We start from the raw sequence: 26807 nt of genomic DNA, 5'->3' as shown, positions 1-26807 counted from the left end.
CAGCTGACAAGAACGTACTAACAGTTTGTCTTTTTAAAATGTTTATTTTATTTTAAAGTCAGAGACAGAGAAAGACAGGACACAAGCACACACACATACCCAGAAAGAGAAAGGGGAGAGGGGACAGGGGAGAGGGGAGAGGGAGCAAGCGAGCGAGCTTGGTTGAGAATGAGAGAGAAATCTTTTCACTGCCCACTCCTCAAATGCCCTTGGTAGCCAGGTCTGGGCAGGCCAAAGACAGCAGCTCAGAATTCAGTCTAGGGATGGCAGGGACCCGATTACCTGAGCCATTACCTGCTGCTATCCATTAGCAGGAAGCTAGAATCAGAAACAGAACTAGGACTCAAACCCAGGCACTCTGATTTAAGATGTGGTATCCTGAGCAGCATCTTATGCAAAGAATGAGGATATATAGAAACAATAATACAAGACAGCTTTGAACAGTCATGGAAAAATGGGCTGTAGACATAATGTGGGAGCCAGTACTACGGTGCAGCAGGCTAAGCTGGTTAAGGTTGCCTGCGATGCTGTCATCCCATACGGGGGCCGATTCAAGTCCCAGCTGTTCTGCTTTCCACCTAACATCCTGCTAATGCACCTGGGAAAGCAGGGGAAGATGGCAGGGTGGGACCCTGCCACCCACATTGGAGACTCAGACGGAGCTCCTGACTTTGGCCTGCCATTACAGCCACTTGGGGAGTGAACCAGCAGATGGAAGATCCCTCTGTCTCTCCCTCTCACTCTATAACTCTTTCAAATAAATAAATCATTAAAAAAAAATAAAACGTGCATTTTGAAGACTCCATGTGCATGTGGTTAGAACATAAAAATAACATTTCTTTAAGGTCTTCTGGGGTTAATAATAACTTTGAATTAATTCACTATTATTTTTAAAAGTATTGTAACTTATAATTGTCAAAGTTTCTCAAATGTCCTTTTGTAAAAAAAAAAAAAAATGCTACAACACAGGCCCAATCCTTTGGGGTTTGGCTTCAATGCAGCCTCTGTAACAGAACTTTAGAGATATGAACACGTTGACATATCCATCACCTTAAACATTTACAATGTGTTTGTGTTGGGCATATTCAAAATCCTCTCTACTAGCTCTTTTGAAAATACACACTGAAATGTTGTCCACCATAATTACCCTACTACACTGTAAAGACATCAGAAGTTACTCCATCCCACTACACACTTGCTCTCATTAGCCATCCATGCTCCATCCCCTCCTGTATGTTCTTGTCTATAAAGCAAGGTTCTCTCTTCTCTCTTTAAAAGCCATACATATACATATACCTAAGTGTGTGTGGATTTACATATAAGTATGTATTTAAAAGCAATGCTTTATCACCTGTGTGAGCATTTTTCTTCCTGGAAGAAAAGGCCTTGAAAAGGCCCTTGTACCTTCTTCCTTGTGGCTGGCGTTGTGATGTCTGTGGCTGGGGTTGTCCTGCAGGTGTACAGTATCGCTTAGTGGTTTGCTGACTTTCTGTTTTGGCTGAGAGTCACTTGCCCAATTGCTTTCATTGAGGCAGTGACATCATTTGCTTTTACTTCTATTTTTGAAGGTGAAGGTATTTGCTTCTAATGCCAAACAGATGCACATCGCTAATCACTTGAAAGGGAGCCCAGCTGAAGAGGAGAGAAATGCGCAGGGGCCAAGTGCCAGGAGAGTCCGTGGGGATGAACAAGACTTGGCCCACCTGAACTCCAGTGAGCTTGATGCTGTTATTATATCTGGTGAGTTAGCAGAATGCTGTGAGGCCAACTGGTCGTTTTAATTAATGCTCTCTGACTTTGAAACCTTCTTCCTAGAAAAATGAATAGTGGATATGTCAAGTACCTCAACCTAATCATTACACACTGTAAACGTGTACTTCAATACCATACTGTATTCTATAAATATGTGTAATTACTATGTGTTCATTAAATTATATTTTTTTTAAAAAAAGTGTAGGGCTCACAAACATGGGAGAATTATTTCCATAGACCCTTAAAATGCTTTGAAAGCAGTGATTCTCAACTCAGGCTAGCTGGAGAATTTGGGAACCCAGCAGACCAATTCAGTGACGAGCCAGCCTGGGCATTCCCACGGCTTAAAATCTCCGCAGGTTTGGTAACCACTGATCCAAAGCAAATGGGAGAGAAAATTCACAGTTCTGAGTTCAAAACCCAGAAGTCGTAATGTAGAGTCTGGAGCAGAACGTTTGACAGTCCTCATTGACAGATGTCCAAGCATCCAGCCCCACAAGCTCTAGGTTAATAGTTCACCCTCAGACCTGGTGTGTGTTGGGGGGAAAGGAGGGGTGTGATCCAGCCAATCTCCTTGCCGCCACCCTTACATTCTGGAGGAGCACTGATCTGGGGAAACAGGAGGACCTGGAGGCAAAGGAGGAATTTCAGGGGAGGCCACTGTGTACTGGGGTAGAGGGGGTGTCAGTTCATTTTCTTTACTAAATAGTACCCCTGAGACTAGATAATGTATAAAGAAAAGAGGATTATTTAGCCCACAGTTCCAAAGGCTGGAAGTCCAAGATTGGCAGCCACATCAGCTCAGCTTCTGGTGAGGGCCTCCTGCTGCTGCTCCACTCAGCAGACAGCCCAGGAAGCTGAACACACTTTATAGGCGCGCACTCTGATAATAAGAATCCAGTCCTACTACATGGCATTAATCCATTAATGAGGGCTCCCCCAACCATGACCAAGCACCTCCATTCGTTGCCACCTCAGCCTACTGTTACCACTCTGTGTATTTGAATGTTAGTGTACATTACCATTTTTAACATTCTCTCCTCCATATTTTCAGTACTATAAAATGGAGTAACAGCTCCTATCTGACATGTCTGAGACAGACTGTAAGCACATATATGTCCTATTATTAGTAGAAAGACGGAACATTTTGAAGGGCAAGAAAGATGCAAAGAAACATGGTTTTAGTTTTAAACCAGTAATTCTGCCAATAGGCTGGCCTTCGGTTGCTTCGTGGAATTAATGGGATCCACCTGCCAAGGAGTCAAACATGTTTTCAACACTTGCATGAACTTTGGAACCTTTCATAAAGTGCTGAGGCATTTGCTGCATTGTAATCAAGAGTAAATAAGTCCATCAACCTCCACGGGACTTCACCTCAAGGTCAGAGGCCCAGGTTCAATAAACAACCACAATCCAGTGAATGTAGGCCTTGCCCTTCCTCCACTAGGAAGTCAGTAAGTACTTGTTGAACAGATTCATGAATGTCATCTGCCTTCAAATTTTAAGACCCGCAGACAAAAGAAAAAAAAAAGCTTATAACATAATTTAAGTTACCATTACAAAGAAAGGTGTAACTCCTGTAACAGCAGTTCCTCGAAAAGTTAATTATAGAATTACCAACTGGATCCAGCAATTCCACTCCAAGGCATATACCCACAAGAAGAAAAGGCAAGGACTCGGTATCTGTGTGTTCACATTCACAGCAGCATCATACACCCACAAGAGGAAACCAGCCCAAATGTCCAGCCAGTCATCCAAATATGGTATGAACGCAATGGGCCACGATCCAGCCTTAAAAGGAATAAAATGTTGACACACGGCACAGCATGAGTGAACTCTGAGGCCATATGCTAAGTGAAAGAAAGCCGGGCACAAAAGAACAAATACGGTGGGATTCCTCTTCATGAGGCAACTTCACAAAGTAGGACGGAGGTTCTCCGGCTGGGTGGCAAGGGGAGAGACTGGGGACTTATTGCTTCATGGCTGTGGAGAAGTTCTGGAGGCGGCGGTGGAGAGGGTTGCACAACATTGTCGACGAACTGATTGCCCTGAGTTGTGCACTTAAAAACGGTTAAAATGATAATGCTATGTCTATTCTTACCACCAAAGCCAAAAGCAAAGGAAACACCCTGCTTTTGGCAGAGTGTAAAATAACATAAGCTTTTTTACTTAAAAGTAAAGGCTGATGCTTCAGGGCTTGACGGCTGGCTTCCTGCTTACCCATGTCCTAAGGCACAAACAGCCATGTTCCTTATCTCTCTCTCTCTCTCTCTCTCTCTCTCTCTTTTTTTTTTTTTTTTTCCCAAAGCAGGAGAACCTGGTCAGGCCAGACAAGCCTGGCACCCGACACCTAAGACCAGGGCTTCCATGATTTCACCATACCAGCACCTCTTTGTAGCGCCTTTACAAGCCCCAAATATCCGGCATCCAGCGGAGCTGAAGTCTTTGACACCCGGAAGTCTGCTAGGATCTCATCTGTCGGCAGATCAAATGTTCTCTCTCCTTCACCCCAAAACTCTGGCCTCCGTATTATGGTTGGCACCAGGGCCAGAGATGGAGCTTTCGGTAACAGTAGCAGCGCGTGGGGGTATGGGAAGGAGGAACGAGAAGGCGTCTGCAGGTGTATGGGGCAGGGTGCTGGGGCTGGCCTTGGGCCTCCTTTCCAACCTCCTTGGTGGGCATCCTCCCTGCCCACCTTTTCTCCAAAGCTCAGTTCAGCAGCTGGAACGAGGAGGAGATTTGGCTACGGTTCGAAATCAGAAAGGCCGAGGGCTAGACTGAAGGCTTGGGGAGGGACTGCGCTGGCGGAAACCGGCTGCGCAAGCACTGCAGAGCTTCCCGCCCTGGGCTGCGGGCCAGGACGCGGCCCCGCCGAGCCTGCCGCAGGGCGAGGCTGCCCGGGCCGCGGCCCTCCTCCCGCGCGCCCTCTGGCGGCGGGTGGGGTTCTGGCGCAGGGCCAGGGTGTCCCCCAAACCAGCTCTTCCGGATCTTAGAGGCTCCCGAGTCCAAAGCATAAAGAGCATCATTGGGTACGGAGGAACAGATGGGTTTTGTGAGACAGCAGAGGCAAGGAAACAAAGAACCGACAAAAAAGTGGGTTGGCTCACATCAAGTCATTTCAGCACTTTCCTCGTAAGGGACAGAGCAGAGGATTCTTCTTATCATGCTAGCTCAGCTTGTGCCGATTGGTTGCTGTGGATCTCCAGTGCTGGGAAGAATTGATCTGCCTGGGAATTTTCCTGTTTCCTTGAAGTTCCAGTTGGATTCCACAGGCACCTGGCATGACTGACTCCATGTTGGTCTGGCCTGTTGGGGCCTAGTGCAGGAGCTCAGGCCAAACAATGGCCTTCCATAAATTGTATTAAAACAACGTTGAGAAGTCTGTCGTTGAGGCGGTTTTCTTGAACGTACTTGCAAACTGTTCACAATGGAAGTAAATAGATTTGTATACTTGTGCATAAGTATATATTTAATTAATCCAACAAAAATTAATTTTTCAATAATTAATTCAACAAAAAAGATCTGCAGCCAGGTAGGCAGCGGGGGCCCGTGGCGCTAGGGGCATCACCGGCGGGCGTCCGCCATGGTTGTGGCGGTGAGAATCGGTCATCCCCTCTCCCACCCCCGGAGCTGTCCTGGGTCTTCCTCAGACACGCAGTGTTCGGGGGCACCTAATCCGGGCGAAGGGGGACCCGGTAAAGTCCAGAGTTCCGGGCTGCAGAACCCAAAGGAGCCCAGAAGCCGAATTTGGGGTTGGTCTGGGTTTGGCTTCGGTGGCGGTTGGGGGAGACCCAGGGGCTCCCCACCGAGGAGGTCTCCACACTGACACTCGAAGCCGCACTTCAGTCGGTGACTGAGAGGCCTGGATGGAACTCGCTGGGAGCCCGGACCAGAGCAACGTGCGGAGGCCGCCGGGGCGGAGGGGAGTCAGGGCCGCGCGGAGATGCGGGGGACGCGCTGAGGCGTCACGCGCCCAGCTTCGGCCGGAGCGCGGCTGCGCGCATGCTCGGCCCTCCGCGGCGGCGGGCTGGGCCGGCGCCGGAAGCACCGGGAGCCGCCCTATGGCGCAGGTCTGGAGCGCAGAGCCGAAGACGCGGGTCCGAGGGGGCGCGGCCCGGGGGCTCGCGCCGCGGCGCTGGCTCCTGCTGCTGTGCTGGCTGACGGCAGCTCTGGGCTGGCCGCGGGCCTCGGGCGGCCTCTCCCGGCGCCGCTGGCCGGTGCCCTACAAGTGAGTGCGCGGCGGCGCGGGGGCGCGCGGAGCTGAGCGCGCGCACGGCTGGGGCTGCGAAGGGGGATTTTGCGGGGGGCGGAACCTGGCGCGTGTCGCGCGGGGAGGTGGGGGAAAGTCGCTGGCGCGCGGCGGCGCTCGGCGGCTGTCGTAGCACCGTCGTGAAGTGGGGGGGGGGGGGGCGGGCGCCCGGCCTCGCTCGCCGCCGTAGAAGAAAAGGGGCTCTTGTACGGTCATCGAGTGACTTTTGATACTGCCACTGCCTCCTGGAAGACGGTGTCAGTCGGGTGCATCACTTCTGCGGCGCACTGTCGTTACAGCCTCTCCCTAGCATTGGTGCATTTACCAGGGTTGCCCAGTTCCTGCCGCAGTTGGCGTTTAAAAGCCCCGCATCCCCGTCGCGGGCCCCGCGGGGATGTCTTCCGTCCGCGGGGAGGCCGCAGGCCCGCGAAGCCGACGCGAGCCGCTGACCTGCGCGAGGCTCTGGCCTGACAAAATAACGACCCGGGAGGCGGGGTTCCGGCGAGGTCAGGCTCCGGAGCTGCGTGAGACTGGCGCCCGCCTGCCCCGAGGCAGGAGTGGTGGCCACGAGGGTCAGTTTCGCACCTGCCAGCCGTGTCACACCCAGGGGTCAGTGTAGTCTCCCTTCGTTGTGTGTGTTTTGAGGTTTCTTTTGTTTTGTTTTTGCCCGATATATGTAAGAAGGGATATTTGAGGTCGAAGTTGATTTCCTTGAAAATGTTAATAAGATGTTCCTAACAAGTAAAGATCAAATGTTCAGAAGAGATCTGTAAACCCAAAACTCTTTAATATTAGAGCTAAATTTGACTATGACTTCTTACTGTATCATTGAAAGTTTTGTACTTTTTTTTTTTTAAGCCAGAGCCAGAAACTGAACCCAGGTACTTTTTTTTTTTTTTTTTTTTTTTTGACAGAGTTACAGACAGCGAGAGAGAGACAGAAAGGTCTTCCTTCCAGAAAGGTCTTCCTTCCGTTGGTTCACTCCCCAAATGGCGGCCACAGTTGGCGCTGCGCCGATCTGAAGCCAGGAGCCAGGTGTTTCCTCCTGGTCTCCCATGGGGTGCAGGGCCCAAGCACTTGGGCCATCCTCCACTGCACTCCCGGGCCACAGCAGAGAGCTGGACCTGAAGAGGAGCAACCGGGACAGAATCTGGTGCCCTGACCGGGACTAGAACCCGGTGTGCCGGCCCCGAAAAGTTTTGTACTTGTAAGTGTAGGCTGTCATCTGAGCTCCTCAGTTGAACGTAATATTTAACCTTAGTAAGTTCACACTTAAGTTTTGCCTCTAAAATTATCTTCGACCTAAAACAGACTTTGCTGTGGGCAAGGAAACCTACACATGTAGTGACAGTTTTTGTTTAAGCCAGCTTAGTGCCCGTGAAACAGTGTTCCCCCAGTCTCATACACGTTTCAGAGAGTTGTCGCTGTTTGTGGTTACCATCATGGTTTCAGGTCTTAAAATGGAAATTTGTGTCGACGTGCTAGACTTGTAAAACAAGACATCTGACTAGGACCCTGGGGATCTTGAATTCTTAGAGGACAGGGGCTGTTTGTCATTCTGCCTTCTGTCGCAGTGCCCAGTGCCGATGGGGACCCGTGTCTGTTGAACTGGATTCATCTGTAGCCCTCGTAGGCCTTGTCTTCTTGCCTGCATTGTTGCAGTCACCTCATAACTCAGCCTTAACTTGGACTGGCTGCCCACTTCCTTTTAATTCATGAAGTAAGGTTTACCCAATAGCGGATTCACTCCTTCAACGTCTGCTACTTAAAACCCTTTCCAGCTCACTGCAGGGCTCAGCGCTCCCGTAGTCTGCCTCTAGGGGGTGCTGTTCATAGTTTCCTAGCAACAAAGTAACAGCCTTTGCGGAGCCCTCCCCTCTGCGCGCCTGCTGGAGTCACTTCAGATATGCCATATCTGTCTTATATACTCTGTTTTCTCTCCTTTCTTCACAAGAACCTTAAAAACCCGAGCCAGGTCATAATTTTTTAGCCTCCTTGTCTACCCACCACATATCAGGTAAAATTATTTTTCCCTCCTTTGTGCCATAGCACAGGGCTCTGTGTCCTCGGTTTAGCACTTAGCACACTTCACCTCCTTACTTGTGTGATTTCCCTCCCAGCCTGCACCCCAGGCTGGGTGAGGAAGGGAACAGTGTCTTGCTTGGTTGGTTGAATGCATGTTGGCTAGTTCTTAAGTAAACCTAAAATATACTCTATTTAGTCATAACTTCAATAACCTTCATGTATGGATTGTTTGGGAAACTGAACACATTGAAAAAATACTCCTTTCTTCTGTCAACTTTTGTACAGTGTGTCCACCATGGTAAGATCTGACATGATCCGGTCTTCCGAATTCTCACAGTGGAACAGGGAGGCGGGAAGCACGTGGTCATCAGAGTGCTTTTCATTTACCCTTTGTTATTAGGGACAAAGCTGCAAGTTTGTTCACAGGATAACAAGGGAAATGTGCACTGTTGCCCCTTAGTATCCACGGAGAATTGATCCCAGGCCTTCCCACGGATTCCAGAATCCCCGAATGCCAAGTCCCTGATACAGAATGATGTGGTGCTTACAGAACCTGCGCACGTTCTCTCATGCACTTTGAGTCCTCTCTGGGTTACTTAATCCTGAATACCAGGTGACTGCTGTACAGGTCGTTGCTGTCCTGTTTAGGGACGAGTGACAGGGAGAGCAGAGTCGGTACACGCTCAGAACAGATGCGTTTCTTTTTCACAGATGTTTGCAGTCTGCAGTTTGTTGAACCCAAAGACATAGAATCCACGGAGATGAAAGGCTGAGTGTATTTACATTTATTTACCAGGGCCCAACCTCTGAATATGTTCCCTAAAAACGTGCCTGATGGCAAAATTAGAACCAATTCTAAAATGCGTAAGGAAAAGCAGATTCCGGTTAGAGTCTGAGCTGATGGTTTCTTTTTTCTGTGTTAGACGCTTTTCCTTCCGTCCAGAGGCAGATCCTTATTGTCAAGCCAAGTACACTTTCTGTCCAACTGGCTCGACCATCCCAGTTATGAAGGAGGATGATGTCATTGAAGTCTTTCGACTGCAAGCTCCAGTGTGGGAATTTAAATACGGAGACCTCCTGGGACACTTGGTAAGAGTGCATCTTGATCCGGCAACTTTGGATAATTGATTTGACTATTCGGTTTCTTTGAGGGAGTAATCACCTATCAGAGGGCTGATTTTACATCATTTTTATCAGCGTTCCTCTTTGCATATTTCAAATGAGTAGTCGAAAACATCATAGTTTGTAAACTTGACAGCAACAAATACAATCATTTTAATCCCTTGAAAATTATTCATCTAAACCCAGTCGCTAAAATCAGCTCCTGGAAATTGAGATGGAAGAGGCCCGGAAGAAGGGGCAGAGCAGACGTCTTGGTTCCTGAGCGCATCCCTGTGAGGTGGCTAAGAGTTCCTTCCTGAGGCTGGCGAGGAGGCTTCTCCGGTTCACTCTGAGCTGTGAGGGAACGAGTGTCCTGTGGCATACGGCCATCCTGAGATGAGCTGCAGTCACCCTGCCCAGGGCGCACGAGGGACAGCTGACCGGCTGTGCTGCTGGATAGGCGTCTGTGGTTTACCACATGTTCTACCGTAGAAACCAGGGGTTACCTGGACTCCTGCTTACCTCACAGGTGCTTTTCTACACGTGTTGTTTTTACGCAGAAAATTATGCACGACGCCATTGGATTCAGGAGTACGCTGACTGGCAAGAACTACACGATGGAGTGGTACGAACTTTTCCAGCTCGGCAACTGCACGTTTCCCCACCTGCGACCTGAAACCAATGCCCCTTTCTGGTGTAATCAAGGGGCTGCCTGCTTTTTCGAAGGAATCGACGATCTCCACTGGAAGGAAAATGGGACGTTAGTTCTAGTGGCGGCCATATCGGGTAAGTTGGAAGAAGGTGGCAGGGTAAGTACTGGACGGTTGCATCAGCGCCCAGACGTAAAGAATGGCTCCTCCTGAGGCGTTTCGGCAGGGTTCTCACTTCTCACAGGTCAGCTGTCCACTGTGCTTCTGGAACGCTAACCTCTGCCCCTTCTCACACACGCAGAACGTCACCCGTGGCTGAAGAGGCGCTCTTCTTTTGCTCTCTTTCCACTGTAAACATGAATGAAATGTTAAAATGCTTTACACAGTTAAACTTTCCAGATGAAACAGGGGAAGGAAATCCATACGATGCCCAATTAAAGGACCTGTTAACCGTACCTCTTGGGTTTTTTAGTGATGGTAAAATATTATGTTGAGAGGAATCAGAGCTGCTGACCGCATATTTTTCTGTGGGTCTAGCAGTGTTCTGAGTTCTGTGTGTGTGTCATGTCGTTTAGGATCACAGCCAGCCCCCGAGACAGGCACTGTTATTTTACAGAGGGGAAAACAGGGACACACAAGAGGGAAAACAGGGACACACAAGAGGTTAGAGTTACACAGTTAAGGAAGTGCAACTCCATCCCTGACAGTCAAGCCCAAGAGGCCATTATTAAACAGCATAGGTACATGCTCCCCAAATGAATATGGTCTCAGACACTGGAGACCCCTCGAGCAGTTTAATTTCGTGTCTCTGAGATTCTCTGTTCTGGGTTCACTGGAAAGTTGCTGAAGCAGTTGGAATTTGGCTGCCTGTGCTGCATTGTCGGGTAGTGATGAAAGGAGTTCACAGAGCTCATTGGTAACTTGCTGGGTGACCTTAGGGCGTATTTTAGCCTATTGGCCCATGGCCTTGTGTGTGGAATGGGGATGAAACGACCCTTCTCTTTCAGAGGTAGGAGCTTACCCAGGTGGTTTATCAAGCATTGTATTACAAATTGCTGTTCCCTGAAAAGTGGAAGCCTCTGAGATGACAGCACAGTTTGTGAGAATTGTTCATTGAACCCTAGAACTTGAGGAACTGATCGTGCCTTCTACTTGCAAAGCTTCTTATAAGTCATTTTGAGTGTTGTGTTAACTCACAGTTCAGTGGGGAGGATAAGATACCCTTCTTCTTTTGCAAATAAGGATTTAAGGCTCCGCCAAGAAACCTGACTCTCAAGGTCATAGAGCTGGATGTGGTAGAAGCAGGACTAGGATTGGGTCTTTTAAACTGAATATGCCACTACTATTTTCTAATCTTCCCTCCTGTTTTCTGATCAGTGTACCCCAAATCATCCCAACAACATGAAATTCTCTCTCTTCTAACGATGCTTAGTAAACTATATAACTGCTCTTTAATTCCAAACCAAGTCACATCTCTCCCTTCTCCATTTCCACCTGAATCATTAGCTAAAATTCCTCCTTCTGATGTAAATGCATCATCATATGAACAAGCGATCAGGGTTTTCTGTAAAAGTTTATAATATGCCAACACTTAAATCTTTTAAGTTGTCTATATGTCTTGTAATTCATCTTGTTCATTGACCTTTCTTCATGTTTCATAATAGTACTTTGAAATACAGTGATGGCTTATCTCTTAAGTACAGCAGTGTCTTTTCAAAGTTGACACTTCTAAGAGTAGTATCCCCAGTTCTAAGAAAATGGGCTTTAGATTATTTTGTAACCTTGATTTCATAAAATTGATAAAGACAACCAGTATCCATTTTACAAAACATGAGGTATTGGCCGGCGCCGTGGCTCACTAGGCTAATCCTCTGCCTGTGGTGCCGGCACACTGGGTTCTAGTCCCGGCTGGGGCGCCGGTTCTGTCCCGGTTGCCCCTCTTCCAGGCCAGCTCTCTGCTGTGGCCAGGGAGTGCAGTGGAGGATGGCCCAGGTGCTTGGGCCCTGCACCCCATGGGAGACCAGGAAAAGCACCTGGCTCCTGGCTCCTGCCATCGGATCAGCGCGGTGCGCTGGCCGCAGCACGCCGGCCGCGGCGGCCATTGGAGGGTGAACCAACGGCAAAGGAAGACCTTTCTCTCTGTCTCTCTCTCTCACTGTCCACTCTGCCTGTCAAAAAAAAAAAATCAGAATGCATTCTGATTATTAAAAAAAAAAAAAAAAATGAGGTATTTTATGGAGTCAAGTTGGAGTAACCAAAGAAAGGTTTGCACACAGTGACAAAGTGAAATGCTACAAGGCCCAGCTTTATTAGGGAGCATAAATGCCCAGATGAGGCTGTAACCAGAGTATAATGTTTTCTAAGGTGGTAAGAGGCAGGATTAGACACCGTGGAGTCTGTATAATCCATGAAGCTGGCTAAAACCATTTCCTGTTTAGTTGATTCAGTGAAAGAATTTGCTGGGTGGGGAGGTGATTAGCAACACCCTACACAAGCTGCAAGCACAGGGAGACCAGGGAGGTAGCATATATACAAGGCATGGTGCATTCCGGAGTAGCTAATCCTCCTGCAGCCTTGGTGTACAGTGTGCACACCACACTTTGAGACCGAAAAATTCCACCCTTTGGCCTCCTCAGTTTTCCTGAAAGGCTCTTTTTCACCCATTCATCTTTTCTCTCTTCTTTCCTTGCTTCCCCTTTCTTTTGTGCCTCCCTGATTCCAAGACTGGTGGAGCAGGGTAGAGAAAAAGACATCCTTCATTTGCATAATGTCGCTTTACTACAGACAGTGATTATAATGAGTAATTATAATGATGATAGAGTCAGTATGTAAGACTTGTCTGTATACCTGTTATATCTGATGTTTATGGTTCAGCAATGCCCTTTGCCTTGAAGAATGGAATAAAAACTGGCTGAACATGGATTCATGTTGTGAGATGTGCATTTGGAAATTCAAAAACTAGTTCTTACTCATGTGCATCCATGGCCTTAAGCAGGTCAGAACATTTTATTTAAAACTAACATAATTGGCTTTGTTCACACAGGTGATTTTTCTTTTTTTACCTAGGAGACACATTTAACAAAATGGCAAAGTGGGTGAAGGAGGACAATGAAACGGGGATTTATTATGAGACATGGACCGTCCGAGCCAGCCCAGAAAAGGGGGCAGAGACATGGTTTGACTCCTACGACTGTTCCAAATTTGTGTTAAGGACATACGAGAAGTTGGCTGAACTTGGAGCAGAATTCAAGAGAATAGAAACGAACTACACGAGAATATTTCTTTACAGTACAGAACCCACTTATTTGGGAAATGAAACCTCTATCTTTGGGCCAACAGGAAACATGACTCTTGCTTTAGCCATAAAAAAATTTTATTATCCCTTCCAACCACATTTATCAACCAAAGAATTTCTGTGGAGTCTCCTGAAAATTTTTGACTCAGTGATTCTGCACAGACAGTTCTATTTGTTTTATAATTTTGAATACTGGTTTTTACCCATGAAGTTTCCTTTTATTAAAATAACATATGAAGAAATCCCTTTACCTGACAGAAACAGAACACTGCCTGCTTTATGAAACCCAAATTCTGGGGCCACTGCCTGCAGTGCCAGCATCCCACACAGGTGCCGGTTTGAGTCCTGGCTGCTCTACTTCTGATCCAGCTCCCTGCCAATGCACCTGGGAAAGCAGGGGAAGGTGGCCCAAGGCCTTGGGCCTCTGCACCCACATGGGAGACCCAGAAGCAGCTGCTGGTTCCTGACTTCAGAACAGCCTAACTCCAGCCATTGCAGCCATTTGGGGAGTGAACCAGTAGATGAAAGATCTCATTGTCTCTTTATAACTCTGCCTTTCAAATAAATATATCTTTTCTTTAAAAAAATATCCTGAATTCTACTGGTTTCTCTCCCACAGCCAGCATCTCCGTTTTTCAGGGGGAGTGTGTACATTTGATGATTCCTTAGCCTTTCCTTCTTGGGGCAGAACAGTAAAAAGTGCACAGCAGCAAACTGCTACACGTTAACTTCTCAAGACCTTTCTCTTGGAAAGAACGGAAACAGTTACCATCCTGCAGAAGTGAGCCTGCTGGGTGATCTAGATTTCAACTTCCAAGGCTTGGTTAATATGGAGAATTAGGGCTCATATCGGATATGTAGAATCTTTGGATCCAGTATTTTGAAGTTGTGGATATTGGTGTGCCAAGATTGTTTAAATGCCCCAGTGACATTTTCATGGTGGGAGCTACTTTTTTTTTTTGTGGAATGATAGTGGCAGTTTTTCACATAAAAGTGCTTTCACTTAAACTTTAAAAAACAAAGAGGGGGGGCTCTCCCAACTTGACTGCTTTTACACATCTGATAGTTTGATTGCATTCCATCCACTTAGACTTGTGTGGACATCAGAGCTGGGGGGTGGGGGTGTGGTTCTAGATGTGGTAAATAGTGTTAAAGAGCAGAAACTTCTGGGTAGGATTTTGAAACTAGCTAGTTAACCAGCTTTTATGATTTACACAGCTTATCTCTAAGCCTGTTTTGTTTCTAAAATGATTCGCTTGTCAGGGCGGCTGTAAAGATTGAAGTCATGATTGTTTGGCATCATATGGTCGTAATCAGTGGTAGCAATGATTAATCAAAAAAACCAAACTGTCATTCTTGATCTTGTCTAATACAGTCCACATGCCAGCCTTTCCGGGGTTTTGTAATCACCTTGACTTTGAGATGATAGCGTAGCACTTGGGCAGTTCCACAGATATCCAGGACATGGAACTATCTGGCTGCAGACTTGTCTGGGTAAACAGGTAGCTTCTGACTCTCCACTGCTTCCCTAGTTCTCCCACCTCCCACAGAAGCTGCCAGCACAGTGAGAGAGGCACTTCCCAGAGGAGTTTCACAGTGAGAGAGGCACTTCCCAGAGGAGTTTTTGATAAGGAATTCCAAGTAGCTGTGCCTGCGTTAGGGCCATCAAATGAGCTTTCAAGGTCCTTTAAGTGATGATCAATTGAACAAGTTTTTTTTTTTTTCTACTGATGAAAAAAACACCAGTCAGTAAGATGATTTAAGAGATTAGAGAAGACAACCTATTTAATATGTAAATGTACCAGTTATATTGTTCAGTTTCAGCTATTTGAGTGCTTCCTAAGAGGTTAGTACATTATACCTGAGTTCTCGCGAAATGCCTCATCATCCGTGTTTACCTGATCTAAATGAGTTGCAGCTCAGAAAGGTTAAGTGCCTGTTTCGTGGTTCCCCATTTGGAGGTAATGTAGTTGAATTTTGACCCAGGGTCTGCTGACTGAATCAGATGCACTGTACAAGTGGTTGTCCACCAAATGATACTGGGCTGTGAGGAGACACATGTGGGTCTTTAAGTAATTTTAAAGTAATTTGTTGGAGTCTCTTTTTTTCTATTGAATCTAATAAAATTGTGGCTCATATTTTGTATGCCTTTGTTCTTATTTAGGAATTCATGTTTCTTTCTTTCCAAAAGTGTAAGTCTCAGGAGTCTGAATATAAAGACCCAGTTACCACGGACAGGTTGAGAAGTGCTGTGCTGCACCATTCAGCCTGGCATCACTGCCTCCTGTGTAGCCTGTTAAGAGTGCCTGAATTAATTCCCAATTAATCTAATTTTCGGGGCTGGCACTATAGTGTAGTAGGCGACACTGGCATCCCGTATGAGCACTGGTTCTATTCCTGGCTGCTCCATTTCTGATCCAGCTCTCTGCTGTGGCCCGGGAAAGCAGTAGAAGATGGCCCAGGTCCTTGGGCCCCTGCACCCATGTGGGAGACCTGGAAGAAGCCCCTGGCTCTTGGCTTCGGATTGGCCCAGCTCCGGCCATTTGGGAAGTGCACCAGCAGATGGAAGACCTTTCTCTCTGTCCCACTCATCTGTAGCCCTACCTCTCAAATAAAATCTATATTAAAAAAAAAAAAAAAAAGCTGCTAATTGTCTTCAGACCAACATCACAACAAAACTTGGATCTTTGCATTGTCTCCATCTAGTGGCTAAATATGGGGCAACACCAACTTCTACCACATTCTTAGAACTGCTCTTGAAGCTTTGGATTTCCAGAACCGCGGTGGAGTGACACCAAGTTTGTGTCAACAAGAAATTACAGAACTTAGTTCCACAGCAAAAACAAGTGGGAGCCAGCACTGTGGCCTAGCGGGTAAAGATGCTGCCTGCAGTGCTGGCATCCCATATGGGCGCTGGTTCTTGTCCTGGCTGCTCCACTTCCGATCCAGCTCTCTGCTGTGGCCTGGGAAAGCAGTAGTACTTGGACCCCTGCACCCATGTGGGAGAAGCTCCTGGCTCCTGCCTTAGGATAGGCCCAGCTCCGGCCGTCTGGGGAGTGCACCAGCAGATGGAAGATTTCTCGCTCTCTGCCTCTCTGTAACTCGGCCTTTCAAATGAATAAATCAATATTAAAAAAAAAAAAAGGATATCTGTACAGTATATGGAACTTGACCTTTTTTTGTAAAAGATTTATTTACTTGAAAAAGTTACACAAAGAAAGAGAGGCAGAGAGAGAGAGGTCTTCATGCGCTGGTTCACTCCCCAATTGGCCACAACAGCCGGAGCTCACCAATCTGAAGCCAGGAGCTAGGAGCTTCTTCATTTTCTTTCATGCAGGTGCAGGGCCCCAAGGACTTGGGCCATCTTCTACTGCTTGCCCAGGCCATAGCAGAGAGCTGGATCGGAAGTGGAGCAGCCGAGACTTGAATTGGCACCCCTATGGAATGCCAGCACTGCAGGCAGTGTCATCACCTGCTAGGCCACAGCACTGGCCCTGAAACTTGACTTTTAAAGCAAGATTCAAATAGTTATATCTGACATCCCATATCAGAGTACCTGAGTTTGACAACCAGACTCGGACTCCAGCTTTCTGCTAATGTGAACTCTGGAGAGGCAGCATGGGATGGTTCATAGTGACTGGGTTCCTGCATCCCACATGCAGACCTAGATTGAGTTCTTGGCTTTCCTGGATTTGGGCCCAATGGGGAGCCATTACAGGCATTTGGGTAGTGAACCAGCAGATGAGAGCACACCAATGCTCTTTGCCTGCCTCTCAAATATTTAAAATTTTTAAAAACACTCAAGATTTTTCATTGACCCTAAGAATGTTAGTAAGTGAAAGATTCTGCAGTTACCATACAGATTCAGGTTGGCTCTGACACAGAAAGCATGGCATTCACATGTGTGTGCTTTAAGAATTATCTAACCTGTCAACTGTACTTAGATGATGAAAGAGAACTTTTGAGTAGATAAGGAGTCAAGAACATTTTCAAAAGAGTAGTTGGGAAACCAGACTGCACTTCTGAGTTTCCAAGTATTTAAAGGTGACTTCTATTTTGCTATTATGTTATAAATGTTTTAACATTTTCTCTAAGGGAAACCATTTCACTCAAGTTCGAATTATGTTAAGGCTTTAGAATAAATACAAGGGGGCTTTCCAAAAGTTCATGAAAAAAAAAAAATAAAAAGGTAAGTTTACTTTGATACAAAGGATTTTTTTTAATTCAAGCATAATTTTTTTCACATTGTCCACTTTTTATTGAAAACAATGCAGTTTCCAGTTTGTCTTGCACCAAAATAAACATCTCTTGTAAAAAATTTCTTTGAAAGGCAGAGACATGTTTTCCAGCCACTGGTATACTCTCTTCACATGCCCACATTAGCCCACAAAGGCAGGGACTCAACTGGGGTGAAGCCAGCAGCCAAGAACTCCATCTGGATCTTCCATGTGGGGACAGAGACTCAACCCTGAACCATCATCTGCTGCCTCCAGAAGGCATATCAGCATGAAGCTGGAATCCAAATAGAGCCAGGACTCATATCCAGGCTTTCAACATGGGCTGCAGCTATCCCAAGGGGCTTAATAGCTGTATCACTAAACTTGCCCTTTAATTTCATTTTTCCACAAATTTTTTTGAACAGTCCTCATGAACCTGGCCCCATAACAGGTAAGTACATGTACAAAGTGTTATCTAATGCACTACTGCAGGTGGAGAAAAAGTCAAAAGTGAAAATAACCACTAAATGCTAAATATTTGGAACCCTTAATCAGTAGTGGAATCCCTTTTAAAAATGGGGGGGACGCCACAAGCCTTAGGGAGTTTTACAGTCTACTCCAGTGGCTCTTCGAGATGACTGTTGCCATGTTACAAAAACTGCAATGTTCCAAAACCTACACACATACTGTTTTCTCCCTGTTCACAAAGGGAAATGGGCTGGACAGAATCTGTTTCTGGCATCTTCAATTACTGTTCTTCAAATCTTCTTGATTTTTCTCTCCCCTGTTTAAAACAAGTTTGGGAGCAGGCAAGTGGCACGGCAGTTAAGTCTCCCGCTTTGTACACTCACATTCCATTTTGGGCTGCCTGGTTCAACTCCCAGCTCTGCTTCCAATTCCAGCTTCCTGTTAATACACATCCTGGGAAGCAACCAATGATGGCTCAAGGACTTAGGTTCCTGCCACGTGCGTCCCTGGCTTTGACCTGGCCCAGCCATGACTGTTGCGAGCTTTTGGGAAGTGAACCCGCAGATGAAGATCCCTGCCTTTCAAATAAAATGAAAATAAATAAAATAACCTTTTAAAAGAAGTGAAGGAGTGGACATTCAGCCTACTGGTTAAGAAGCTAGTTCAGACCCCCATGTCACACATTAGAGTACCTGGGTTTCAGGCCAGCTCCAGCTCCTGACTTCAATTTCCTGTTAATGTAGACCCTGGGAGGCGGCAATGACTTCAAGTAATTGGGTTCCTGTTATCCACCTGGGAGACCCAGATGGCATTCCCAGCTCCTGGCTTTTGTCTAGCCCAGGCATTTGGGAAATGAACCAGCAATGTAAACTCTCTTAAAATTTAAGAAGTTAGGATACTACTTGTACTTCTGTTTTACTGATATTCTAAGGATAAGCACTTACCTTGGAGAATAAAAAGTTTTGTGGCATTTTAAAGGAAAGTTGTGGATCAGGAAGCAGGTGGATTTTCCTGACTGCTTGATAACATTAAAACCGGCCCCACAGATAAAACTGGGGTTGGGGTTGGTGCAAAGACTATATAATGTGCAGGGGAGAGATTAACTCTACCCTCCTAAAGGACCTAGTTTTGCCTGAACCTTCTTCACACTAACTCCTTCCTTCTAGCCTAGGCTTTTCTGTAAATACAAAAAATTCTTAGATTGCAGTATATTGATTTACTCGTCAATCATGCCTGTTTTGTCAAAATAGCTCAGATTACCAAAGTAAATAATGCCAAGAGTTTAAAAAACTATTCTGATTTATAGACATTTATCTTTAAAAACCTACTAGGCAAAGACCTTTTCAAGCAGAATTTTGTTCTAATGTTTTGTAAGTTCTCATTCTCAGTGAAGAACCTTTCTGTAATTTAAAAATTTTTAAGTTAGTTAACATTTCATGGTAGATTTTTAATTTTATAAGCATCAGAGTTTATTTCAAGAACAGATTCCATTTGCCTAATCTTGTATCTTCAAAAAAGGCAGCCTACTGTATATGTTTCATGTTAAACATTATATTTATTAAATATGGATTTGAAGCTAACCCCATAAACTTCTAAGTTAACTAATTTTAAAATCAAAAAATTAGTATATATTTTGGTAGTTTTTAAAAATAATACAACAGCATTAGTAACTATCTTTATTCTCAAACTGATAAAAGCATTTAACATATACTTTACAGTATAAACAAATTAGTGCTATGCATTTTACTTTAAAGTGACAAAGTATTTCAAGCATTATATAATTCAATTTGTACAAAAACTAAATTTCCAAATAAAGCTTTGGTTAGAACTGATTATGTACTGTGAAATCCATTTTCCAAAGTTGTTCAAGAGAGGAAAAATAAAATCATCCACTACTACCAATATGTCTTGTACAATCAAAGGTCTTTACTATTTATCAAGAAGGAAAATAATACAATAATTTATTTTACTTTTCAAGTCTGGATCAATCTTTTTTCTTTCTCATTTTTAAGTGGCTACAGGGTAGAATACCATTACTTTCGAAAAGCATACTTTATACAGAAAATCACCTTTTATTTTATTCTTATAAAGGTCATCTATTTTTAGATTCTTAGCTTCCATAACTACCAAGACATCTTCTAAAAGTCACACTACTGAAGAGAGCCATTTCAAATATGACTATATTCCACTGGGGATAAATTGCTAATTTCCCTTAGGAGGGGAATATTTACCAGCACTAGAGCCCAGAATCAAAGTTTATATAATTTCAAGAAAAACAAAAACAAAAACAAAATATAGCCCCAAGCTTAGTAGTTTTACAGACTCTAAAATGCATGGCTTACCTTTATTCATATGAAAGTAATATAAAATACTATTTAAATAATATAAAAAATCAGCTCAACCAAATTAACAATCACGAAACTGCAGACATTTTTCTATTAAAGTTTTCCAGTTTACTGAGCAATATTTACTCAAAAATATGTTTATCAACATAGCCTCTTTAAAATTCACTGTTAATGCTGAACTATACACTGGGTGCTCCTTTTATGGTTTTTAAAATTCTACTTACAATTATATAATTCCAAAATGGAAAAAAAGAGCCATCACTAAAATTCACTGGAAACTAATATTCTTTCATGGAAACAACGTATAAACATTTTAAAGTTCTACCCTTAATTATTTCAATTTGGCTTTTTAAAGTAGATAAGCTTTTCCTTTTGATTGCTGTGTAATACTTCAAAACTAGTTTAAACAAAGATAAAGAAAACCAAGGAGAAATAGTAAAGCATTCCTTACTTTACATACAATGCTTCAAGTGCCACATACAAAGTAACATCACAGAAAAGAACTTACATAGCTTAGCAGATTACGGAACAAACCTAAGAGTTTATACAAAGCTAAACACTGTCTCCCATTCCATTTATTTTCTTTTAATTTGATCTTGGCTCTGAGTATTATCCTTCTATAGTAACCATTGTGTGACACCTTTTCTAAGGGTTCCAATTATTTTTATGTATTTCTTTTTCTTTAAACTGCTTTGTAACATTAGAGAACATTCAACCAATCTTTTTCATTAGATAAGATATATCCTACATTTTTTCTCACAAAATGCTCACTTTCCTGAGCTATATTAAACACCTTATAACAGGTGTATGTATAACTGAAGACCCTAAAATGTCAAGTTTACATTTTTAAAAAATGCATAGAGAACATAACATTTCAGAAAACCTATTAGTACTCATTTCTTGAATATTAAAATATATAAGTTTTGTTTCCTTCAGACTGTAAACTGTTTAACTTTTAAAACTGGTTATTACTTTCATATCTGAAACTACCTCTTTTTTGGAGATTTGATTGCTGTTATACTAAAGAAACAAATGGAGTTTTCTGAAACAATCCTTATATACTCAACTGAAGTTATCAAATTTCTGTGCCACAAAATAGTAGAATTATATCAGAACTACAGCAAATAAACTTTTATTATAATACATTTGCTTGAAGTTAAGGTGCTATTTGTCATGCCCTATTATCATGTGGTCTTTACCAAGTGGGCATCATATCTGGAAACCATACCCTACCGAGATGCTTAGACACCTCCCAGTGAATCTGCTCCAAATTATACTTTTGATCAGGAATTAATACTTCTTCCATAATGGATAACTGAGACAGGCGGCCACCACACATCTTCACAAACTCAACAAAGGCACTACATGAGACTTCACATTCACCTAGTCCAATGGCTGACAAATTTTTGCAACGTTCTGCAATGCGAATTAACTCTTCATCAAGTGGTCGTAATCCATTAGCACATACTACTAGTTCAACTAGCCTGGGGCAGGTCATTCCCACACGGCCAAGCACATCTTTGCTGACTGATCTCCCAAAGTAAAGATGGGTAGCAGGTATTTCATAACGAAAGAATGGGTCAAATTCCTCTTCATATAGAAAAAAATACATCACTAAGTTCACTTTGGGCGAATGTTTGATGAAAGCATCCCAGCTGCTCTTCTGAATAGTATGAAAGTGTGTTTGCCCAGGATTCTCACTGACTACATCAATGCGCAAATGTTCTAAACGAACGTGTTTTTCAGAAGACAAAGCAAGTAGCAACTCATCACTTAGTAAGTGGTAGTTCAGGGCCAGTTCTCGTAAGCCATGACACTGATCAGCCACACAAAGGATACCTTGGAAGAAAAACACAAAGTTATTTACAAGTTTTTATACAAGTTCAACCGTTCAGAACTTTAACTATGGACACAGCCCACAAAATGTTGCTTGTAGTTCTCTTACCACACAGCTATACATAATTTAGTTGTATAATTGAATTAGTAGATAAGTCAAATCTATTACTAATTTTCTCTAGAAGAAAATGAAACCAATTCTAAATCCTAATAAAACTCACTTATCACCTCAGAAGAATCATAACATTAATAAGTGTGTCATTTATAATATATACCAGAGCTAATTTTATCCCATTCACAGTGCTGTATTTTTTTACTTTGTTAACTTAATTAACTACTGGTTAAAAAAATTACTAACACTAAACTTATAGCTGAAAATAAGAAAAATTACATGATCACTTTAAGGGTCTGAAGGAAAATCTTTTTGAAATTCAAACCCTAATTCTAATAGCTCCCGGCTTCAGATTGGCCCAGCTCCAGCCATTGTGGCCATTTCGGGACTGAACAAGCAGATGGAAGACCTCTCTCTGTTTCTCCTCTGTAACTTTGCCTCTCAAATAATTAAGTAAATCTTTTTAAAAAAAACTGATTTACATAACTAAATTTACAAAATAAAAAAAGTTTCCACCAAATAATTAAAAGTTTAATTGCTGACAGTATAATGTTTACCAAATGCCTAAGAAAAAAAAAATAATTAAGATCTCATTAGGTAAGACAGTCAAAAATAACCAACAAAGTCTCATTAATGGAAATACATAGCACCAGGCGCGGTGGCTCGCGCCTATAGTCCCAGCTACTCGAGAGGCTGAGACTGGAGGATTGCTCAAGTCCAGGAGTTCTGGGCTGTCGTGCACTATGCCGATTTGGTGTCCACACTAAATTCGACATCAATATGGTGACCTCCCGGGAGCAGGGGACCACCAGGTTGCCTAAGGATGGGTGAACCGGCACAGGTCAGAAATACATAGTATGACACTAGGAGCTCTAACACACCCAGAAAGCAGTCCTTTACAAAGTTTTCTAGGGGATTTTTCCTCTCTTAAAGCCCCACCACTCCATGCCGCTCTGGCTGGAGGTCTGTAACTCTAATAAAGCTTGCTTTTAAATCTCAAAAAAAAAAAAAAAAGAGAATGCTTTCTGTATTTAGGGCAACACGCTTCATAACTACCCAAAACTGTTACCCTAGCAACAGATGACTGCCAAAGATCAGTATTTGATCTCCAAAGTGACCTCATATAAGAATTCTACCCACTGGGGACCAGCGCTGTGCAATAGTGGATAAAGCCGCCACTTGCACCGGCGACATCTCATGTGGACTCTCGTTCGGGTCCCAGCTACTCTACTTCAGATCCAGTTCTCTGCTGTGGGCTAGGAAAATAGTAGAGGATGGCCCAAGTGCTTGGGCCCCTGCAGCCGCATGGGAGATCCAGAGCCCAGAGGAAGCTCCTGGCTCTGGATCGGCACAGCTCCGGCCATTGTGACCAGTTAGGGAGTGAATCAGTGGATGAAGGACTTTCTCTCTCTCTGCCTCTCCTTCTGTGTGTAACTCTTTCAAACAAATAAATAAAATCTTTTTTAAAAAAATAGAATTCTACCCCAAGAGGCATTCTCTACTAGCTAATAACCTACTCAATACATTCCTTTTTATGTTTAGAAACAAGGAAAATAAAACATACACAGTATTTTCATCTACTGTTTACTGTACAAGTCTAATATACCAGGTACTAGCTGTTTTCCCTCAAATCCTGAAAAAAGTTTTAGAAAACCAGTTATTTCTAATTTAGAAGTTGAGGCAGCCAGCTAAAAAAAAAAAGCAAAGTTGGACTACAAACACCAGCTAAATGACTGTTACATTCATGCATTTAACTACTGGTTAAAAAGGGATAAGACAAAAGCTGTCAAAGGTCAAAATGTACAGCAATGGGAAAAGATACTACAGAATCAGAGAAAAGAAAAATTCAATCACCACAATGAGAGTCACCAGAAGAGGAAGTAATGGACAACAGTGCTTTACTATTTACTGCCAAGTTTCTGTCCTCCACGAGGCATGTATATACTCTGAAATACACCCTGATCATCCTACAAGGTAACAGGAGCACATCATTATCCTTTTGCAGTCTCAAAAAGCTTGATATAGAGAGACAACACATGGGAAACGGTAACCAAAGATGCAAATGAAAGAAACTCTGAGATGCCATTTATTAACTACTAAAGGCGCAGTGGAAGCATAATTCTACAAATGGCTCCCAAGATCCCATGCGCTAACACCTGTCATCTGTGAATACAGTAAGATGCCATGTCCACGATTATATTATGCTGTATAGTACAGTTGGCCCCATAGATTACCTGAACTAAACACATGAACCCCTTTAAAAGCAGTTTTCTGCTGCCACTGTGACACAGTAGCTTAAGCCACAGCTTGCGATGCTGGCATCCCATATCAGAGTGCTGGCTGGAGTCCTGACTGCTCTACTTCCATTCCTACTTGCCACTAATGCACCTGGAAAAGCAGTGGAAGACAGCCAAATACTTAGACCCTTGTCACTCATGTGGGAGACAGGATGGAGTTCCTAGCTCCAGTTTTGGCTTGTCCACATATGGATGTTGTGGTCACTTCAGGAGTGAACCAGCAGATCTCACTCACTCACTCTCACCCTGCCCCCAGTAGCTCTGCCTTTGAAATAAATAAATCTTTTAAAAAGATAAAAAAAATTTTCTGGCTGGTTGCAAAAGATGGAGACTGAGAGAAGCTACAAGTGCAAAGGAGATTCAACATGTTACTCATGGCTTTAAGATGGAGAGGGCCAAGAAAAAAAATTGCGAGCAAGTCTGAGACAAAGGCTCCCACACACAGCCTGTTGCTGACAGCAATAAGGAAATGAAATGCCAACCTATAACTGCAAAGAAATGAATTCAACCAACGACTTGAATGAGTGTAGGAGCTCGAATCTTTCTTTGTGCCTCCAAATTAAGAGTCTAGCCTCCTTGCCACTTGATTTCAGCCTTGTAAGACTCTAAGCAAAGAAGGCAGCTGAGTCATGCCTACACTTCTGACCTAGAGAACTGTGAAGGAATAAATAGGTGTTGTGCACTCAATCGGACTTACCACTAATGGTAGAGCTAGAAACGTGCTTTGGGATTCCAAATCCCATTAAGGTGGCATGTACCAATGCCATCTTACTAAAGTGATCAGTTTAAGTTCATAATTGATCATAAAGATAGGATTAAGTGTCAAAGGGATCACATAAACAAGACTAATAATAACTGATAGAATTAAAAAAGCAGAGAACAATCCAACATGGGAAGTGGGATACACTGCAGACTCATAGAAGGGCAGCTACCCTAAACAGCACTCTGGCCTCAGAATCAGCCCCTAAGGTGTTCAGATCCGGCTAAAAAGCCCATGAGAGTTTATCAGGCATGGAAAGTCAAGACACTATAGCAAAAAAAAAAAAAAAAAATCTAAATGAAAGATCTCTGTGAGTGAGATCCCAGTGGAAAGAACGGGCCATCAAAGAAGGAGCTACCTTTCTCTGAAGGGAGGAGAGAACTTCTACTTTGATTATGGCCTTGTCTAAATAAGATCTAATGAGATCAAGAGGCTTCCACAGCCTTGGCAGCTCATGACAAGAACCTCGGGTGATTACTGACATCATAAATAAGAGTGTCAATTGTTAAAACAACAACAGGGGTCACTGTGCACTTGCTCCCCATGTAGGATCTCTGTCCTTAATGTGTTGTACCATGTGAATTAAAGGTAAAACTAGTCTTCAAACAGTACTTTATACTTTGTGTGTCTGCACGGGTGCAAACTGTTGAAATCTTTACTTAGTGTATACTAAATTGATCGCCTGTATATAAAGATAATTGAAAATGAATCTTGATGAAGAATGGGATGGTAGTAGTAGGAGATGGGATGGTTTGTTGGTGGGAGGGTGGTTATAGGGAGAAAAAACTGCTATAATCCAAAAGTTGTACTTTCAAAATTTATATTGATTAAATAAAAGGTAAAAAAAAAACAAAGCCGGCGCCGCGGCTCACTAGGCTAATCCTCCGCCTTGCGGCACCGGCACACCGGGTTCTAGTCCCGGTCGGGGCGCCGGATTCTGTCCCGGTTGCCCCTCTTCCAGGCCAGCTCTCTGCTGTGGCCAGGGAGTACAGTGGAGGATGGCCCAAGTCCTTGGGCCCTGCACCCCATGGGAGACCAGGAGAAGTACCTGGCTCCTGCCATCGGATCAGCGCGGTGCGCCGGCCGCGGCGGCAATTGGAGGGTGAACCAACAGCAAAGGAAGACCTTTCTCTCTGTCTTTCTCTCTCACTGTCCACTCTGCCTGTAAAAAAAAAAAAAAAAAAAAAAAAACAAATGGAACTCAAATGCTCAAAATGGAACTTCTGGAAATAAAAAAATAAATAAATAAGCTGCTACATTTGTGGTTGTTAGTTATGTATCACTAGAAAACTAGTAAGGAGTTACAAGTGTTTACTTAACATAGTTACAAAAATAAAAGTGGTATACTATTAGAAATAAGTGATTAAAAAGACAACCCAATTAAAAATAGGCAAAGGATCCGAATACATATTTCTCCAAAAAAGGCATAAAAATGGGGGCCGGCACCATGGCGCAGTAGGTTAATCCTCTGCGCGGCGCCAGCATTCCATATGGGCACCGGTTCTAGTCCCGGCTGCCCCTCTTCCAGCCCAGCTCTCTGCTATTGCCTGGAAAAGCAGCACAAGATGGCCCAAGTTCTTGGGCCCGCATCCACGTGGGAGACAAGGAAGAAGCAGCTGGCTGCAGGCTTCAGATAGGCACAGCTCCAGCCATTGCAGTCATTTGGGGAGTGAACCAACAGAAGGAAGACCTTTCTCTCT

At 44.0% G+C, this 26807-nt stretch overlaps 2 protein-coding genes across 5 annotated transcripts in view; one reads left to right on the top strand and one right to left on the bottom strand.

The window, feature by feature from the left end:
- The first annotated feature begins 5603 nt into the window (after positions 1-5603).
- CLN5 (CLN5 lysosomal BMP synthase) lies at positions 5604-13659 on the top strand. Its single transcript, XM_002712933.6, has 4 exons — positions 5604-5980; positions 8950-9115; positions 9688-9913; positions 12844-13659. The coding sequence occupies exons 1-4, from the start codon at positions 5619-5621 to the stop codon at positions 13353-13355; spliced, it is 1266 nt and encodes a 421-aa protein (XP_002712979.2). The 5' UTR covers positions 5604-5618; the 3' UTR covers positions 13356-13659.
- The window catches only part of FBXL3 (F-box and leucine rich repeat protein 3), a 40094-nt gene continuing 20973 nt past the window's right edge, over positions 7687-26807 (bottom strand). For 3 of the 4 annotated variants that reach the window (XM_008260067.5, XM_002712991.6, XM_017343539.4), the window contains exon 5: positions 19421-21941. In XM_008260067.5, the coding sequence (XP_008258289.2) occupies positions 21298-21941 (644 nt within the window). In that variant the 3' untranslated portion in view covers positions 19421-21297. Of the gene's footprint in view, positions 10126-19420; positions 21942-26807 lie in introns of those variants that run through there. The other variant, XM_089303559.1, reaches the window with a different exon arrangement.

Source organism: Oryctolagus cuniculus, chromosome 9 (genome assembly GCF_051225735.1).
Source record: "Oryctolagus cuniculus isolate XC-2025 breed Fujian yellow rabbit chromosome 9, ASM5122573v1, whole genome shotgun sequence".
NCBI lineage: Eukaryota > Metazoa > Chordata > Mammalia > Lagomorpha > Leporidae > Oryctolagus > Oryctolagus cuniculus.
This window is presented reverse-complemented; position numbering and strand designations above follow the sequence as displayed.

Excerpts from the sequence above, each read along its gene's own strand:
- CLN5 (XM_002712933.6), top strand. The coding sequence starts at position 5,619 with ATGGAACTCGCTGGGAGCCCGGACCAGAGCAACGTGCGGAGGCCGCCG. Across the intron at positions 9,116-9,687 it reads GAGACCTCCTGGGACACTTG|AAAATTATGCACGACGCCAT; the intron begins GTAAGAGTGCAT and ends GTTTTTACGCAG. Across the intron at positions 9,914-12,843 it reads TCTAGTGGCGGCCATATCGG|GAGACACATTTAACAAAATG; the intron begins GTAAGTTGGAAG and ends TTTTTTACCTAG.